Raw genomic sequence first — 19811 nt, forward strand, 5'->3', positions numbered from 1 at the left:
TGCAGGACAGTAAAAGTGCTGGAGAAGGCTCTGCAGGGAACAGCAGGAGAGCTGGGCTCTGGAACCAGAACCAGAACCACAGCAGATCCTGTTTGTGCTGCACAAATGCAACGCTGGGCACTGTCCTGGTAAAGAAACTGACCTTTATTTTGTAAAACTCAGAGAAAATACTTGAAAAACACAAGCAAAGAGCTGTGAATGAGGTAAAACATCATCTCCAAATGGCACACACAGCCCCAGCCCCTGCCCAGTGTGATCCAAGGCACAGAGCAAGCCCAGGAGCTGAGCTGTGAGCCAGGCATTGCCCTGCTGTGGGCAGGGCTGTCCCTGCTGGAGCCTGAGCACATCCCCAATCCCTGGGGAGCCACAGGGCTCTGCTTCCATCAGGAGAGCCCCAAAATCCCGATGGTGACAGCCCCAAACACCAGGGAGAGGGATCAGCATCCCACAAATCCCAATGGTGACAGTCCCCAAACAAACACCAGGGAGGAGAGACCAGCATCCCACAAACCCCCAATGGTGGATCAACATCCCCAAAAACCCAATGGTGACAGCCCCTGAACCCCAGGGAGGAGGGATCAGCATCCCCAAAATCCCAATGTTGAGTCAGCATCCCACAAACCCCAAAGGTGACAGCCCCAAACACCAGGGAGAGGGATCAGCATCCCCAAAATCCCAATGTTGAGTCAGCATCCCACAAACCCCAATGGTGACAGCCCCAAACACCAGGGAGAGGGATCAGCATCCCCAAAATTCCAATGGTGGATCAGCATCCCCAAAACCCCAATGGTGACAGCCCCAAACACCAGGGAGAGGGATCAGCATCCCCAAAATTCCAATGGTGGATCAGCATCCCCAAAACCACAATGGTGAGTCAGCATCCCACAATGGTGACAGCCCCAAACACCAGGGAGAGGGATCAGCATTCCCAAAATTCCAATGGTGGATCAGCATCCCCAAAACCAGAATGGTGACAGCCCCCAAACAAACACCAGGGAGGAGGTTCAGCATCCAGAGGCGCCATCCAGCAGCACCACAGAATAATCCCTGTCCTGTCCCAGTCCAAGAGCAGAACAGAGCCAGGCTGGGGCTCCCAGCGCTCTCACCACACTGAGGGCCATGCCCAGCTCAGTCCTTCAGCAGCTCCTGGTTTGGCTTTGTTCACCTCAGAACTCACCACACCAGCCTGGGCAGGCAGAAAAGCGAGACCCCAAGCGAGGGTTCAGCTTCCCGGTGGGAAGGAGGGGAGACAGACGGGAGGGCAGCGCGCTCCAGAGCGTCCTGACACAGCCGAGCAGCTCCGGGACCCGGGCAGGGCTCAGCATCTCCAGCGCCGCTTTCCCCGGGCTGCAGCTCCCTCTGGGGGGCTGTCACAGCACCCTGCAGGGACAGGGACAGGACAGTGACAGTCACTGCAGGGACAGGGACAGGACAGTGACGGTCACTGCAGGGCTGTGCCAGCACCCCAAACCTGCAGGGACAGGGACAGGACAGTGACGGTCACTGCAGGGACAGGGACAGGACAGTGATGGTCACTGCAGGGCACTGCCACCACCCCAAACCTGCAGGGACAGTGGCAGTCACACCCCTGAGCTGGAAATGTGACCTGGCCCATTCCTCCCAAAGCATTTCTCACAGCTCTGTAATGGGAAAAGGCGAACTGAGGACATGGAATCTGTTTGGATTCTTTCTGGTGTTGTTTTTTCTGATATTTTGTTTTCCCCTAAGCCAAGCTGGTGACAATTCTTTCTCTCTTCAGGGCTGGCTCCAACAAATGGAACACAGCACGATACTGAATCTCATAAAATTTAAACATTTCTATCCCACCTTTCTGCAAGAAGTTTAACACATCTCCTCTTTGCAAGCCTTGTGGGACTCACAGGAGGTTGAGCCATCAAGGTTGCTATTTGGCTTTCAGAAGTTTATAAAAGCCTTTTGAAAGGAGAAAAAACAACTCTTGGAGTCATCCGTGGCACAGATGAGATGCTTCCATCTGCCTTTCAGGGACCCCAGGGAGGCTGAGGAGCAGAGCCATGCAGCAGCCCCATGGAATGGGCTCAGGGGTGTTTGCACAGGGTTTAAACATACTGATGTAATTATATAAATATAGGGATATAATCATATAAATATACTGATATAATTATGGTGTGAATGCCAAGGCTTCAGGGGAGAACAGGAATCATCTCTGCCCGCAGAGGTGTCCCCTGGTGGGGAGAACTGGGGGCACCAAACACCCAAAACCCAATCTGTGCAGCACTGATGGGATGAGTGTGCACGTGGCATTTCCCATTATAAACAGCCACCAATTCCTCAGCTCTGCCTGGTGCCCCATTCCTGTGGGCCAGACAGCCCTGCAGCTCAGGTACTCCTTCCATCCTCCTTCCACAGGCTCACTGGAATTACCAAGGAAGGAGGAAAGGCTCACACTGGAATTACCATGAGATGAAGAAACGCTCACTGGAATTACCGTGAGAGAAGAAAATGCTCACACTGGAATTACCATGAGATGAAGAAATGCTCACAGGAATTACCATGGGAAGAGGAAAGGCTCACTGGAATTACCATGGCAGGAGGAATCAGCAGCAGCAGGGCCAGCTCAGGTGCTGGGCAGCAGCGGCTTTGGCACATCCAGGTCCTTGTCCCTGTCCTTGTCGCCATCCCCGCGGGTCTGGGGGCGCTGCCAGGGGCCGGGGGGGCCCTGCCCATGCCAGGGCAGCTCTGCAGAGGGGCTGCAGCACAGCAGGGCCAGCAGGCGCGCCCGCACCGCCCGGGTGCACAGCACGAACAGGATGCAGTTGGCTCCTCCTTGGAACGTGTTCCCGATGCCCTGCGAGGGCAGGAGCACAGCAATGACCAGGGATGCCCCCGGGCACCCCAGAGAACAGCTCACACCTGCCACAGGGTGCCACAGCAGCTGCAGGGGCACAGGCACCCCCTCTGAGGACAAGGAACTCAGAGAAATGAGGGTTTTCCCCAAAAAACACCCAAAAGCAGAGCAGGAGCTGTTGAGCGCTGGCGCTGGTGTAGAGCAGGCGCAGGCTGAGCCCTGCTGGAGGACAGACAGCCAACATCTCCCTGTCCGTCCCTGCCGGTGCAGCTTTCCTCTGCAGCCGCTAGATGCTGCTGCAGCAGCTCCTGCTGCATTGCTGCCTCTGCTGCAGCCCGGGCATCGCCTGGGGGCAGCAGCTGCTCCTGCAACACTCGGTGCCACCGAGAGAAGCCACACTGGGAGCTCCCACCCTGCCCAGCCCAGGTGTGCACCACATCTGCCCAGCCCGGTGCCCAGGTGTGCACCACATCTGCCCAGGGGTGCATCCCCAGCAAACACTCACATGCAGCACGACCAGCACGGGGTTCTGCACGGCGGGGGAGTCGCACAGGGTCAGCACGAAGCGCACCGTGCTCCAGATGCGGAGGAAGATGAAGATGAGCGGGATGAGGATGAGCTTCTTGTCCGCCAGGCTGGCGCGGGGCCGCAGGGCCGGGGCTGCGGGCAGGATGGGGCGGTACTCGGAGAGGGCAGCGTGCTGCGGGACAGGGACAGGGACAGGGACAGCACAGGGGTGAGCAGGAGCCTGAAACGGGGCACAGCCCCAGGGCCCTGCCCAGAGCCACGGAACCCTCAGAGGGGAGCAGGGCTGCCGTGAAGAGCGCACACTGCCTTTGGGGACAGTGACATTGCTGCGGAAGGCGAGCAGCGACAGCTCCCTGTGCTGCTCTGATCCCGAGGTGACAACGGGGCCAGCTGCCCCAGCCCTGCCCCAGCCCTGCCCCAGCCCTGGGGAGGGACAGGAGGGACAGCAGCGTGTCCAGCACTGGGGAGGGACAGCAGTGTCCCCAGCCCTGTCCCCAGCCTGCCCAGCAGTCCTGGCAGGGGCAGGAGCCCGCTCAGGTTTCCAGCAGGTCACGCTGCTGTCTGTGCCCAGCCTGGGACACCGTGTCCTGCCTGCTGCACCCCAGGTGATGCTGGCAGGCACCAGCAAACCCTCCCCAGCTTCCCTTCCCTTCCCTGGACACTGAAAATCACCTCGTTCTCCCAAACCATCTGCAGGATCCTGCCCTAACCAGGGCTGGGCTCATCCCCACCACCACCACAAGCAGACACAGAATTTCCAGAAGGACACCCACCCACACGTGGGGCTTTTCCCCTAACCCAGCTGAGAGAAAGGGAATCTCTGGGTGCAGCTCCCTCTGCCGCTCTCATCTGGATCTGTGTGTAATGCAAATGCTGCCTTAGATGCCCAGATTCTGTGTTCTCAAGGAACAGAACAACTGAACTCTGAATTCCAAACCCTGCCAGGACAGGGAGCCTCCTGCGTGGAGCCCAGAGCCATCCAGTGCCTGGGCTCCCAACTGCAGCTTTGGGCTGCAGTACAAAATAACATCCACAAACACAAACTATCGCTGAAAGCACTGAGGCTTGAGAATTCCAACCTTGGTACAAGCGGAACTGCAGAAAACTGATTAAAGCTGAGTTTGTCCTTCACATTCTGTTTCAATTCTTACTGTAGCATTTCCCTCATGAGCATCCCACACCCCCTGCTCGTTTTCAAAGGGCTTTTGCATTCTTAGCTTGTGCTAAGGCACTGTGTGATGGTGCTGCTGGATCAGGGACATTTCAGGGCTGTGAACCCCTCCTGCCTGAACAGGGAGCAAGAAATGCAGAGTGTGGGGGGACAGAACCACCTAGCAGATACGCACAGCTCTGTTAACGTGCTTCCTGAGGAGAAATACTCACAGCTCTGTTGATGTGCTTCCTGATGAGGAGGTAGAGCACGGGCAGGGTGACATAGGCCAGGATCTCCCAGAGCTTTCCTGCCAGCAGCATCCACAGCAGCCGGTCCTCGGCGTCCAGGTTGACCCAGCACCAGCCCACGGAGACGTTGGAGGCGTCGTAGCCAATCTTCCTGAGGGCCACAGCAGCCACGGTGATGGTCAGGGGGACACCCCAGCTGGGGGGACACACAGAGAGGGGGCTGAGCCTGGGGCGTCCCCAGAGGAGCCCCCAGACCCCAGGAAATGGTGGCAGGGGACACAGACATGTTTTATGGAAAATCCTTTCCTTAGGAGAAGCTGAGAGGCCTCAGGGACAAAATGCAAACAATGGTTATCTGCTGCTGTGGAATGCAACAGGTGCATCTGTGATTGGTCTCATGTTGGATGTTTGTAATTAATGGCCAATCACAGTCAGCTGGCTCAGACAGAGTCCAAGATAGCAGCCTTTGTTAACATTCCTCCTTTTTCTATTCTTAGCCAGCCTTCTGATGAAACCTTTTCTTCTATTCTTTTAGTATAGTTTTAATGTAATACATATCATAAAATAATAAATCAAGCCTTCTGAAACATGGAGTCAGATCCTCGTCTCTTCCCTCATCCAAAACCCCTGTGAACACCATCACAGGGCCAGGGCACTGTAAAATGTGATTTTCCTGCAGCCAGCTGATCCCGAGCTTTCAGAGCACAAGCAGCCAAGTCCCACCTTCCCATTCCAAAGTGAAATTCTGCACTCAAAGAAATCCACAACTTCATTCTGTCAGCGGTGTGTTTTCTTGCTTTGCTTTTAAGTGGAGATGCAGTCAGTATTTTGGAAGCAAAAATATGGTTTCTGAAGGACAAAGACGCAGGGAAAAGTACTGGGAGCAACAGTAAAAAGCTAAGAAAGCAAAGAGGAGCCACATCCTCAAAACTTGGAGCTGTGACTTTGGCTTCTCACTTCATAGCAGAGGCAAATACAGGGAAGCATTTAGAAGAAAAATAACTGTGGTGACACACTGGAATGAAGTCACTCAGCAGCTTGGGCTGCCCACAAGAAGCTGTGAGGAAGGGCAGAGGAATCCCAGCAGCCCAAACAGAAATTCCACCACAGGAGTGCCCTGCACCCAGCTGAGTGTGTCACCTGAATCCATCTGAGTGTGTCCCCTGCACCCAGCTGAGTGTGTCCCCTGCCACCCCAGCTTCCAGCACTGCCCTCCTCTCTCCCAGGTGCACAGAAAACAAACCCAGGACTGCCTTCCTCTCACACAGCCCTCCTCTGACAGCCTGGAGCAGCTGCAGGGAGCATAGGGAGATCCTGCCCCCAAAAATCAGATTCCAGACCAGGTGGGCAAAGAGCAGCTGCCTTGACCAGATTATCTGAAACTCCAACTGCAGCACCAGAGATAATCCCATGGTATTAGATTTCAAAAATACCCCATTTCCTACTCTGAAATAATGTCTGGATTCACCTACTGACAAAACAAACAAATATAAATATAAGGCTGTAAAAACCTTCAGAGTCAATGTGCAGCCCGTGTGGAACATTTTGTCTCAGGCTCAGCTCAGAACAGGCAGTGCTATTCCAAGCCAGGGCTGTTATTTAAGGACAGGGGTGCTGCAGGAAGCCCTCCCCACTCTGTTATCAGAGCAGACTTCTAAAAACATCCCAAACGTCACCACCACCACCAGGAAAGTTTCCACACAGCTCAGGAGCCCTTTTGGTGAAACTGGGGATTTCTCAGAAAACAACTGCAAATGCAAAGACATTCCACTCTCAGCACTGCTGCACTAAGGTAGAGAATTAAAGAGAAATGGCACTTCCTAAAAGAAACCATGGAAAGGCACAAAGGCAGCAAGAAAAAGGAAGTGAATGGAGAAACTAATTTTACACGGTTTTACAAATAATGATCTCATCAGTGAGCTGAAACTGCAAAAGAATGATGATAAAACCAGGTGAAATGATGGAGCGTGGATGTAAGGCAGGACAGGGTAAGCACAGACACAGAGGAAACAACTCACCACTGAGAAAGGGACTTAAAAACCTTCAGGAGATAACTGGGGAAAGGAAGAACAAAACTGCTGCATTAACAGGAGTTCATTTCACTGGAATATTCTGGGATCAGATGGACATTTACCACTGACACCAGGCAGAAGGATTACCAACAGAGGGAAATCAGAGCGGAGCTAGGAAGGAATCAGGCATTTCTGTGAAGCCCAGCTCCATGTCAGCAGCTGGAAAGGAGAACTGAGAGTGGAGGTTCAGTTGTTCTCAGGAGCTCCACAGATGCAGGGGGGCTGCCAAATGTCAGAGCTTCCACTGAGCTGGGAGGGCAGGAACTGAACCAGGACAGATCATCAGCACGGTGTGGGTGAGCACTGCAATAAAAGGGATCCCAGATAACAGAGAGCAGAAATATCCCCTAAATCCCAAAGAGCAATTCTGTAGCTGGGCTCTCCACAGCACACCTGGATGCAAACAGAGTGGGAGAGAAGGGAAGGTGACTCCCAATTCCTGTACAAAGCTGGAAATCCAACCTGCAAGGCAGACACAGCAACATTTATTCCTCCAACACAGCTCCTGCTGATCTATGAATAAAAATATCCTCCAACCCAGCAGATCTTTGCACAGCCACACCAAAGCAAGGCAAGGTGAGGCCCCTTCAGCTCCAGCAGCGTTCAGCTGGACTTGCCCTGGTTCTCTGGGGTCAGATTGCCCAATAAGCACATTTTGATTTGTGCTGCACTGCTTTTCCCCCTGAGGGCTCTGACAGGCAGGTGAGCTGCTGTCACCTGCCTGCACAGGTTAGCCAAGGAGCCATCCTGCCTGCAGGCAGCTCCTTCTGGGGACAGGGATTTGCGAGGAGAGAAAAATCCTGGACATCCCAGGCAGTGCAGGAGGAACATCTATTCGTGTTATATATTAAAATTTTTATATATATATATATATATATATATATATATATAAAACATATTTTAATATATAACATGAATAGATATGCATTGTTATAAATGTGTATTTATCTATATAACATATATTTTAATATATAACCTGAATAGATATGCATTATAGATAGGATACATTTATAGGTAGTTATAAATGTGTATGTATATAAAACATATTTTAATATATATACACACACATTTATAACCATGCATATCTCTTCATGTTATATATGTATATCTCATATATTTTAATATATAAGCATACATACGTTATAGATTTTTAAAAGTAATATATTTGTGGTTATAATGATCTGCACAGCCTGATCATGAAATTAAAACCCTTCAAAACATGGTCAGCAATTGGCACCAAAAGGCAAGCAGGAAACAACCCCAAGGTGGGCTCTGCCTGCTCCATTCCTCACCCCGAGTTTGGATGAATTTCTCTCTCAACAAAGGTGATGTTTTCCAGCAGGTGATTCCCGACTCTGGGGAATTCAGAGCAGTGAGGCAGCCTGGCCATTGGCACTGCCAGAACTGACATTCTGCAGCTACCTAAGGGTTCCCAAAGCTGGCTGCAGGCTTGTTCTCAAAGCTCAACAGGTTTAGAAGCAAAGCAGAGGTGCAGCTCTGCAGGCTGGCATTGGTGGATGCGCTCCCACAGGAATTCCTGCGGCACAAACCTGCCTGACGGGTCTGAGCCGCTGTGACACCCTGATTCCCTCAGGAAAATTCCAGGTTCTGACTTCCAACGTGTATTTAGCCAGCTCCATCCCCAAGGATTATATTCAGAATTTAATTTCTCAGGTAACTACAAAGGTGCAGGGAAGGAAGGCAGGGTGATGTGTCACAAGGGGATGGGCACAGAACATGTCCTCACTTGTTGTCTCTGGCTTCTCAGACACATCATAAAGCAGAAACACCTTTAAACACTGGCTCTGCACAGAACAGGCATTTACAAAACAGAACCTGATCACAGGTGCTCAACAGCCTTTAAATAGAGCAGATGGTGCTGATCAATAGCAGGGACTGAAGGTGGCATTTCATTTTCATTGCAAAGAACTGAAAATAAACGGAACAAATCCCCTCAGAGCATCTCTCCCTCTGTGCCAGGCGTAGAGCAATCTCTCTCCCTCCAGGATTTTTAGTTTTCAGGGAGTGCACAGACTGCAGCCAGCTCTGTTTCAGTGCCTCTGTTTGTCTCCACACTCGGTAGCTGACAAGGCTGAGGAGCACTAAACCAGATGGAGAAACTGAAGCACAGACAAAAGCCACACAGGCAATTAGCAGACAGGAAAATTACCACTAGGCCAGATTTGCCTGAGCTCTTTGATGTGCCTGGTGGAGCCAGGATGCCCAGGAAGGAGCCAGACTTGGGTTTTACATCCATTTAGCAACACGTGGCTCTTTAGGAGCACCCTGCCCTCACCACAGCTCAGAGTGCAACTCTGCTTTGCTGCAGATGGGATAACATCATTATTAATTCTCATTATTACCCATTATTAATTCTCCTGCAGGGCACCTTCCCCAGCTCCTGCAGCAGCCCGGGGTGCCCAGGGCCCTGTGCAGCCCCCCAAGTCCTCACCAGCAGCAATCTCAGGGCTGAAATTCCCTTCCCTGGCTCACCCTCAGCCTCAAAGCCTCTCTGCCCATCCTCAGCTGGGCTCAGCTCTACTGTTTGAAACTAAAAGGTGTCAAATATTTGACTAAGAAACCAAAGAAAATTCTCTACTTGTCCTGAGGGCTTTTTTTTTATTTATTCCCTTTTAAAACAGATCTCTGCTCTTATAATTTATTGCAGGAGCTTGGCAGCACGGAGGACTAAGGGATCACTGTTTTGCTCAGCGTGGACACAGCACATGATTCCACAAGCTCCAATTGCATAATGAAAACTTTTACTAAACATGATGTGGAGAACCAGTGCCCTAAATAGCAGAAACTGAGACATAAAGCTACGCTGTGGACTGGTTTGTCTCGCTTTCAATCAAACATGCCAAAACAACCTTCAGAGCGCTTCCCCGGCAGTTTCACCACATGTGAGGAACATTCTCCTGTGAGTGTGGGATTACAGCAACCTGCCTGGGCAGAGGGGAGGATCCACACACCAGGCTGACCTGTGCAAACAGATCCCAGACACAGAAGCTTGGGCAGCAGCAGGCAGGTATCACAGACACAGGGTTTGTTATGTTATTTCTACAACATCAGAGCAGACTGCAGGGAAAGCCAAGCCAGGATTTCCAGTCATTAGAACTTGCCAGAGAATTTTCTAAGCGACCTTGAACAAAAAAAAAACACTCCAGCTTTTCCACGTCTCCAACTGCTCACTTGGGAAGGGAAAGGGGAAACAAGCAGGGTCGGTTAGTTAAAAGGCACCAAAAGGAATTTCAAGAGGAATCTGAGGGGAAGAGGAGGAGAAGGAAAGGACAGAGACTCAGGGGACAGACACCCAGCACAGCACACAGCACCCACCTGACGGCGTGGAAGCCCCAGAGCAAGCCCTGGCCCGCGGGGGAGCCCCTGACGATGCTCAGGTACAGGTAGAGCGCGATGGCCATGGTCCAGAAGAAGGAGCTGGTGTTGGCGAAGGTGGACAGGGCTCCCTGCAGGACGCAGTCCCACGAGGTGCCCTGGAAGTCCCTGAGCACGCCGTAGAAGTAGGAGAGGGCGGAGAGCAGGTCGGCCAGGCTCAGGTGCAGCAGCAGCTGCCGCGGGCGCGTCCGCAGCTCGGGCCAGAGCGCCTGGGAGCAGAGCAGGAGCGCAGAGCCCGCGCAGGACAGCGCGCACGACAGCAGCACCGGGACCCGCTCCGCCAGCGGCACCCGCGTGGGCGGCAGCGGGGACGGCATGGCGGGGACAGAGCGGGGACAGAGGGATGGAGCGAGGGGACAGAGAGGGGAGCAAGGGGACAGAGGGATGGAGCGAGGGGACAGCGAAGGGAGCAAGGGGACAGAGGGATGGAGCGAGGGGACAGAGAGGGGAGCAAGGGGACAGAGGGATGGAGCGAGGGGACAGAGCGAGGACAGAGCGGACAGCGGGGGGACAGAGGAGAGGAGCGAGGGCACCGCGAAGGGAGCAAGGGGACAGCGGGATGGAGCGAAGGGACAGCGAAGGGACAGCGGCGGTTCAGCGCGATGCAGCCCCGCGGGTCGGGCGCGCTCTGCCGGAGGGTCCGGTCCGGTCCGGCCGCGGCGCTGTGTCCGCGGTGACCGGAGCCGGCACCGGCCGGGAAGGCAGCGCTGTGTCCGCGGTGACCGGAGCGCTCTCCCGGAGCCGGCACCGGCCGGGAGGGCGGCGCGGCAGCCGCAGGAGAGCCCCGGGAGCGGCGGGACCCGGCCCGCCCCCGCCGTCATGTGAGAGCGGCCCGGCCCCCTCGGTGCCGAGGGAATCCCCGCCGGGAGCGGGACAAGGACCGACCGAGAACGGGACATGGATCGGTACGGGGATAGGGACAAGGATCGGGACTGGGAGCCGCTCCCGCCGGGGCGCACGGAGCGCCCCCACCGCAGCCCCGCAGCACAGAAAACTCTTTTTTCCAGTTTTTTCCTTTTTTCTTTCAATCAAAACTCCCGCCCCGGCGGCCAGGAGCACAAGGAGCAAAGCCCTGGGCTGCTTTGTTCTCTGCTCTCCCCTTCCTTTGCCACGGACACCTCCTGCCCAAGGACAGCGCTCAGCTCTCCCTGCTGAGCCAGAGCCACCGGGATTTATTCACTGATTTACACACAAACTGCTGCCTTTGGAAACAAGATCTTATTCCAACATACCTTAATTACCACTGGGTTAAACTTCAGTCAAGCAGCCTTTACTCTTTTAGGAATTTATTTCGGAGCGTGATGCCCCCTGCATGTTCCTTATAGAAAAAGGAAGCTGCAGCAGTTTGCATTTGCCCTGCACACAATCTGACAACAGCTCTTTTAACTTTATCACTATTGCAGGCTTTCTTTAGCTACCATCTGACCCCTCAAAAAAACCCCACAAAGCTTTGTCAGGGCTGCATTCCCAGTTGTTGCTCTCACACATTCTTGGCTTCCTCCTCGTTTCCCTTTTCCCCACTTTTATAGCGCAAGCCCAACCTACCACAGACATCCAGACAAACCACATCAGCAAACACCCTGCCTGGTGAGTGCTGCTTTTATTTTGGGTGATGGATGAGGCTCCACAACACAGCTTAATCAAGTCTTGCCAGATAGAGAACCAAGATAAATCCAGAACTTGCATTTCCACTGACTTGTGGCTGTGATTCAGATATTCTAAAATATTCTTTAAAAAGCGCCTTGTCAGGTCATCATAAACTGTTGAACTAAAACCCAGAGAAATTGATCTTTGCCTTAACAATCAGAAATAGGGCAGACAGAGGATTTTCTGCCAGGTCTCTCCCTGTTCTCTAAAAGAGGAGTATGGGGAGTTTGCACACAGAAGTCACCACTCTGCAGCAGGCCATACTCAGAGTTTGTGCTTCAAAACTGAGTGACAAAAGGCAAAGAATTCTCACTAAAGGTCCCCATCACCTCCACATGCAGCATCTCTGGCACTCCTGCACCTGATGCTGCCCCCTCATTCCTCCCTGCAGGGCAGGGGAGCAGCTGAGCAAATCCTCCTCTCGGTTCCTCCTCCAGCCCCGAGGAATCTGCAGCTGCCCACGGAACAGGAATATCTGGGGAGGGCCCAAAGACACAGCTCAGCTCAAAGGCAGCATTGTCTACAGCTCAGGAATAAATCTAAGGAAGGGGTTTGTCACACAGCAATGCACACAATGAAAATTCTCCTTTCAGAATTTCACCTTCATTTGCTTTTTACAGCACAGGGAGATGAAACAACATGGTATTTGGTGAAAAGACACAGAGAAATCTTTTTTAATGACTGGAATTCACCCCATCAACTACTAAAGGAGCTTTCTGACACACAGGCTGCACTCTGCATCTTCTAAAGCACTGGGTGAGCTGTAACTGCATAAATTTACCTCCTCTGTGAGGCAGAATGTACTGATATAACCTTTTAATTTATTTTTTTAACAAGAAGTTTTTACTTTGCCTTTGCAGCTGGGTAGGAAGTTGGGCTGAGGCAGAGTTCTCCATTAACTGGGAACATGGTCATATGCATTGGGGCTTTTAAATGAAAATTTAAAAATGCTGAGAGCCCACAGCACCTCTGCATATCAGCACAGCACTCCCAGTGTCCCCAGGCAGCCCAGCCCAGCAGAGGTCACTGCTGGCACAGGGATTGCTGTCCCATCCCCAGCCCACGTGCCACAGACATCCTTTCACTAAAAATCCTCTCTTGGGATTTTTTCCTTCTGAGGAGAAGGAAACCAAAATGTAAATAATAGTTATCGGCTGCTGTAGAATGCATCAAGTGTGTCTGTGATTGGGCCATCAAAAAATGTCTCAGGCTGCAGAGGTGGCACAGGAATTCCAGCCAGCAGCCCTCAGAAGAAAAGCCACCAGCAATGAGAATATATTTTTTTTTGCAGGCAGAATGTAATTAGTGACACTGCTGGAACCCATCCAGCAGCAATCAATGGATTAAAGGATGCTCAGAGTGTTGTGACAGTCATTAATTTCAAATTTAAATTAGGGGGATTAATATGGGATATTCCTTCACGCTGCGGCTGTGTGGAGAAAAATTAAGATCTTAATATTGTGCATTCCACAATGAAACAGAGCATGCCACCAACAAACAGCAAAAGTTCCATTTAGGACCTGGCCATGCATGGAGGGAGGGGTGGCACCTTGGGGAGGGGGCACTGGAAAGGGAATTCACACAGAACGCAGAGGCTGCCCCTGCACTGATCTTTGTGCCATTTTCAATGATATTTCTCTGATATTCTCATTATCTATAACAGCCAAGGTATGGACTGCACTTCTATTTAGTAGTTAGAAAATAGGCCAAATGTTAGGAATTTTGGGGTGCAGCTTTTAGTGCCAACCCAACCCCGTGTGCAAGGGACGGGGCTGCCCACAGGTGTGGTTTCAGCACAGGTGAGACAGAAAAGCTGAGAACGAGAGCCAATGGGTGGAGAATGGTCATGATAAACCACTCCAGGTGTTTCATGCAAGGGATTTGGAACAGAAAAAGGGCAGGGCAGCAAAAGGAGAGCTCTGCACAGGGAAAGGTGCAGAAAAGCAGCAAAAGGAGAGCTCTGATACAGGGAAAGGTGCAGCAGAGCCCTCCAGAGGCACTGGGGAAGGACAAACAAAGACCAAAACTTGCAGTTCATCTTCTCCTGCTCCTCCTCTCCCTGGTGGGGCACTGGCATCCCGTGGCACCGCTGCAGCTCCTGCCCAAGCCCAACAATGTGCAGCACTTCTAGGGCAGTATACTTGCTGATTGCTTCCTCGACTATTGCTCACAACAACCAGCTAAGACACTGCCAAAGAAACACTCACAGCTGGCACCAGGGAGCTGGGGCAGGGGTGAATCCTCCTCTCTTCTCACTCACACAGGGCCAGGGGCTGGGGACAAGCACACAGTCAGGGGAGCAGCTGCAGCAGCACTGAGGAAAAGCTTTAAAGGGAGAAGAAACTCATAAATCAACAGTTGTCCTGTCCCTCACCCCCCAGCCTTGGTTAGGGCCTCTAAAAATTGCCAATATTAACAAGATAAGCACAGCCGGCTCGTCTGTAATCTGTATTTGTCTCAATGAGCACCCAGGTCTCCCACACCACCATTCAGGCAAGACAGAGGAACAATAAAGTATTTCCAAATGCTGAATAATAGTTCAAGATATACAAACCTGTTTGGAGTGTTGGAGTGCTCCGTGCACTGCACAGGGGGCACAGAAAGAGAATTCACTGGGGCACCGAGGAGAGAGGCACCAATGCTCACCTGTCCAGGGCACTCTGTGTCACACACTGCACAAGCTCGGGGTGATCCAGCATTCCTCAGCTCCTGGAAGCACAGGACCATGTGAGAAGACAGCCTGCAGGACAGAGGAGCTGCTTCCCCTCTCCCCACAGGCTCAGGCGCAGCGAGGGATTGCCCAAGGGCTCTTGTGCAACACCTGAGAGCAAAGGTGCTGCTCAGCAGCAGCCCCAGCACACCTCACCTGGGCTCCTCGGGCTGCGCAGCCTCCATCCCCCTCCCAGAGCACCCAGTTCCAAACTCCAAAGGCTCCAGAGTCTGCTCTGTGTGCAGATAGCAAGGGAGAGGGAGCTGAGGCTCAGGGCTCTGCTTTGCTCTCACTGAAATTAAATTTCCTCTGCACCAGGGTATCAAACCTTGCCATGCTCAGGGCTGAGCACCCAGGCTGCAGGACAGGTGTCAAACCCCATATCCTGGCTCTCCCCAGCTCAGGTAGGATCTGGGAGCAGGTGTTTCTACAGAGATTAAACACAGAGCTGGTGTGTCGCAGACATCTCTTTGTGAAAATCTCTGTCCCAGTGGCCACGAGAGCACCTTTGTGCCACCCAGAATGTGTTTCACATGCCCAGAACATGTTTCACACCTTGGTGCATGATCCCTTCCCTTTACAGCACTCCCTCCCAGGCTCTCAGCCAGCTCAGATAAAACACACTGAGCCCAAAGGTTCCAGCAGGAGCCAAAATGTTCTGCCAGAGCTGCCCTGTGCTCCCCTGCCAGACACCAGTGCTGCCCACACTGCCCTGGTATTTGAGGAGCTCCCAGCCCCACCAGCAGCTGAGCAGAGCTGTGAATTGCCAGAGCTCTTAATTGAGGTGCAGACAGCATCACCCTGCAGCCCTGGGTGTGAGCAGAGCCCAGCCCAGCCCAGGCCAGGCTGGATGCAGGGATGCTCCTGCAAGCAAAGCTGCCCCTGCTCCTGCCAGCCCTGCTCTGCAGAGCCAGGACAGCCTGAGGACAGCAGGCTGGGGCATTCTGCTGATTCAGGAGCTCAAACAGCCTGGGCAGAGTCCAGGCTGCTGCAGCCAGGGAGAGCCAGGGTGAGTCATTAACCCAGCACTGCGCAGTTGGGCTGCGCTCAGCAGCCAGGTTGGGCTGGGTTTAGGAGCCAGATTAGGCTCAGGAGCCAGGTTAGGCTCTCAGCATCCCACTCCTGCTCCAGCCTGTCAGCCCAAACAAGTTTATCCAAGTCAGGATGTTCCTGCCCTGGCCCCCAAATCCTCTGCTGGGACACAGGATGCTGCCAGGCTGATCCACAGCAGAGATTTTACTGCCACAGACCCTTTGTTACCTTGCTAGACTCAGCCTCCCCATTCATCAGGGCTTTCAGGGATCTCTGCAGAGCCCCTGGACACGCCTCTCTCCTTTCTTCCGTGACCAGAACCACCCAATTTTATCTTTATCACCCTCAGGTGCTCCCACGCCTTCCCCCCAGCCCAACCCTAACAGAAAGGACCTGGGAGATGCATTTATCACTCCTGGGAAGTGCATTTATCACCCCTGGGAGGTGCATTTACAGCTCCCCAGGAGCGCACTGCAATACTGCAGACAAGGAGAGACTCCTGCACCTCAGCTGCTTCCCCTGTGGAGATACAGCAGCAGCATCCTTACATCACCAGGGGAACACCTGCAGGAACTTTTATAACTCTAATTCTTCCAATTTTTAACTCTAATTCCCCAATTTTTTAACTCTAATTCCTCAATTTTTAACTCTAATTCCTCTTACCAAAGCCTCCTCTGGTCCACTGGGTGCAGGATTCTTTATTCAGGGGGAAGGCTGCTCCAGGCAGGCTGGGCATAGGTTGAATGCCTGGTCACTTCTCCCACCATGTATTCAAATGAAAACAAGAAGAAATATATAAACCTGAGAACTGAATTAGATCCCCACTCCTGTATAAGCCCCTTCAGCTGAGTCTCTCTTTGGAAGCAAAACAATGGCTCATGTGTTGTGAACTTCTCCCCATTTGCATTAAGAAATGATCTGTACCAGTTCCTAGAAGATTACTGGTGGTTTACCCTCAAAACACAAGGAAACACGGACTTGCCTACAAAACCGCTTTTGGGAACTCCAAAATACCCTGGCATATACACAGCTAATAAATTACCCAACTGACTGTGCAGGTGAGAGGCTGGCTGCTTACAAATGAATGCATTTTATATCAGATACAAAGCATGGATGGGCCTGCTGTCAGAATAAAGGCAAAGCAGAGCTCTCCTCCCCCAGGTGAGCACTGGAGCTGTGTTATTTATCATTTCCAGCACAAAGGGGAACTGGAGACACCACACTGAGCCAGGAAGCAGCTCTGGGGACAGGATGGACAGGACAGCTTGTGCCAAGTGTGAGAGAAGGAAGCATCCAGCTTTATGTTCCCCTTGTAAACACCTGGCATGACAATGCACCACGGAGAAGCCAATTCCACAGCAATTCGGGGACCTGGCTCACCCAGCATCCCCAAAACTAGACCAGAATCTCCAAAACCAGATCAGAATCCCCAAAACTGGACCAGAATCCCCAAAACCAGACCAGCATCCTCAAATCCAGCATGCAACTGCTCCTAGGATCCCCAAAACCGGAGCAACATCCCCAAATCCGGACCAGCATCCCCAAATCCGGACCAACATCCCCAAAACCAGACCAACATCCCCCAAACAGGACCAGCATCCCCAAATCCAGACCAGCATCCCCAAATCCAGACCAGCATCCCCAAATCCAGACCAGCATCCCCAAATCCAGCGTGCAATTCTGCACTAGGGGCTGGAAGGGAAAAGGCGGCAGAGGAGGAAGGGGAGAGAAAGGAGAAGGAAACATTCCTTACCCCGACACGACAGACTAGCAGGGGGCTGGGAGCTTACCGGGGCTCGGGGCGCGCACCGGGGCTCGGCTCGGCTCCTCCACCCGGCTCGGGGCTGCCGCTCACACGGAGCCAGAGGCGGGCTCAGGCCCGGACAAGCCCGGACAAGCCCCGGGAAAGGCTCTTCCTGAATCTGCCCGGCCGGAGGCAGCGCCAGCCCCGCGGGGATTGCGGGGACAGCGGGGATTGCGGGGACAAAGGGGACACGGGCACGGACACGGGCACGGACACGGAGCGGCTCCGGCCACAGCACGGGATTTCTGTCCCAGCTCCGGGGCCAGGGGAGCTCAGACACCCTGAAGTGCCACACACGGTGCCAAGGATGAATCCAGTGTTTCACTGAGGAGGACCACGTGAGGAGGAGGAAGGTAGGATTCCTGGCAAAGGGATGTCACCCCCAAGTTTGCAATCTGCTCAGAGGCTCCAGGAGCTGGCATCCATCCATCCATCCATCCATCCATCCATCCATCCATCCATCCATCCATCCTGCAAAAGCACAGCACCCTGCATGCAGGACCCAGGGCTGGAGCAGCCACCCCAAACTCACCCCACAGCCTCTGGAGGATTTCCTCTGCCCGTCCATGAAGCCCCTCTCCCAAAAGGCTCCCCCTCTCCCCCAGCAGTGGTTGTTAGAAGTGCAGGCTGGGCAATGAGGGAGGTGAAGGCACCTGAATGATCCACCCCACTGGAGCCTGAGCCTGGCATTGCCAGCCCTGCAGCTGCTCCTGCTGCTCTGGTGACACCAGAGAGGGGACAGGGGCTGGGGACTGGGGACATTTACAGCTGAACTGGAGCAGCAGCACAGGACAAGCCCTCAGCTGTCAGGAACCTGCTGACTGGAGACCCCAGTTCAGCTGCAGCCCTGCCCAGCTGCCCTGAGATCCCTGTGGCACCCCTGCTGCAGCCATGCACGGCTGCACACACACCTTGTAGAGGCAAATCACACATTATGAGATGGCACGGAGGCTCTGCAGCTGCACAGGTGTGCAGAGCAGGGTGACAGGATCAGGGAGCCCCAGGATCTCTGCACAAGCTTTCCCAGAGCACTGCAGATGGAACAGCCTGGACATTTCCCCTTGTGCAGAGACAGCAAACAGAAGGGTCAGCACAAGGACCCAAAGCAGCCCAAGCACAGAGCCAGGGATGATGTTCCAGGCATGAGTGTGCTCCCAGTGAAGCATCAGCTGTTCACACTCCTGTGAGTGCCTTCCTCTGGTCCTGCTCAGACATGAACCATTGCAAGAGGAGGGATTTGTTCCTGGCAGGTGCAGGTCCATCTCAACACCTGGCACATCTGGCTGCTGCCCTGTTAGAAAGGATTGGAGCACTGAGGGACTGACACTGAATTCCACTGGGCTGCAAAGCCCAAAGCAGAGCGACTTAAACAGATTTTCTGCTTTTTTTTCTGCAATGGAAAAACCTGTTCCTGTAGTCTCAGGGGGGGAATGGTGCTGAGGGCATGGCAGCCACATCAGTCCTGCAGCAAACAGACACCCCTTGCACAGCTGCTGATGTCCTGCTGGGCTATGTCCCTCCTCTGCAGGGCCACACTGTCACACTCACCCATAGGGTCACACTCACACTCAGGGTCACACTCACACTCAGGGTGACACTGTCACACTCACCCATAGGGTCACACTGTCACGCTCAGCCACAGGAGCAGGGCCTGCCTGGCACAGGGATTCTGCCAATTAGCTGATGGGGAAAATGGAGAGCAGCAAGCTGGAGACCCAGTTTCAGCTAAAAAGAGGCAAAAGGAGCAAAGAGAGACTTTTGGGCTAAGGTCACAAGAGCAAAGAGTCACAAGGAGCTGAAGTCATTGTGTTTGCTCCCTCGGGCTGAGCCAGGGCCAGCTGCAGTTCACCAAGTTCATCCATCTGCACTCTCTGAGCATTTTCACCAGCCTGGACTCATCTCCCTCAGAAAAGCAGGGTCTCCATATCCTCCTGCTCAATGGGGATAAAGGCAGGATCCTTCCCAATTCACTGATCCCACTAACCACTCCAAAGGCACAGACCAGGGCTCAGCGTTTGCTCTGCCAGGAATCCAGCAGGGACTGATCCAAGAATAAAACTAACCTGAGGTGAAGGGCAGAGCTTGCAGGTGGCAATTCTCTGCTGCTCACAGGTTTGACTGTCCAGCAGCAAGAGAGGCCAATCTTTACCTGGGCAGGTGCTGTGGGCTTGGTTTGGTTGTTCCAGTGACACCAAGGCTGGAGGAGGTCAGGGCTGCAGGCTGGTGAGCTGCTGCCTCCCTCTGCTGGGAGCCAGGCACAGGGGACCAGGACCTTGTCCTGGCAGTGACATCTCCTGCATCCCTCCCCAGCCCTGCAGGCACCCAGGGGGTGACAGGGGACAGGTGGCACAGTCCCTCAGTGACACCTGGGGGATCTCTGGCTCAGAGCTGGCA

At 53.4% G+C, this 19811-nt stretch overlaps 2 protein-coding genes across 2 annotated transcripts in view; both read right to left on the reverse strand.

Moving 5' to 3' along the window:
- The window catches only part of ENO1 (enolase 1), a 172475-nt gene that overhangs the window by 43424 nt on the left and 109240 nt on the right, over positions 1-19811 (reverse strand). The gene's annotated exons all lie outside the window — the stretch shown is intronic.
- On the reverse strand, positions 124-11065 carry GPR157 (G protein-coupled receptor 157). The gene is made up of 5 exons (XM_074558461.1): positions 10165-11065; positions 4739-4952; positions 3333-3527; positions 2563-2827; positions 124-1380 (listed from the first exon to the last, which is right to left on the reverse strand). The coding sequence occupies exons 1-4, from the start codon at positions 11043-11045 to the stop codon at positions 2597-2599; spliced, it is 1521 nt and encodes a 506-aa protein (XP_074414562.1). The 5' UTR covers positions 11046-11065; the 3' UTR covers positions 124-1380; positions 2563-2596.

Source organism: Zonotrichia albicollis, chromosome 25 (genome assembly GCF_047830755.1).
Source record: "Zonotrichia albicollis isolate bZonAlb1 chromosome 25, bZonAlb1.hap1, whole genome shotgun sequence".
NCBI lineage: Eukaryota > Metazoa > Chordata > Aves > Passeriformes > Passerellidae > Zonotrichia > Zonotrichia albicollis.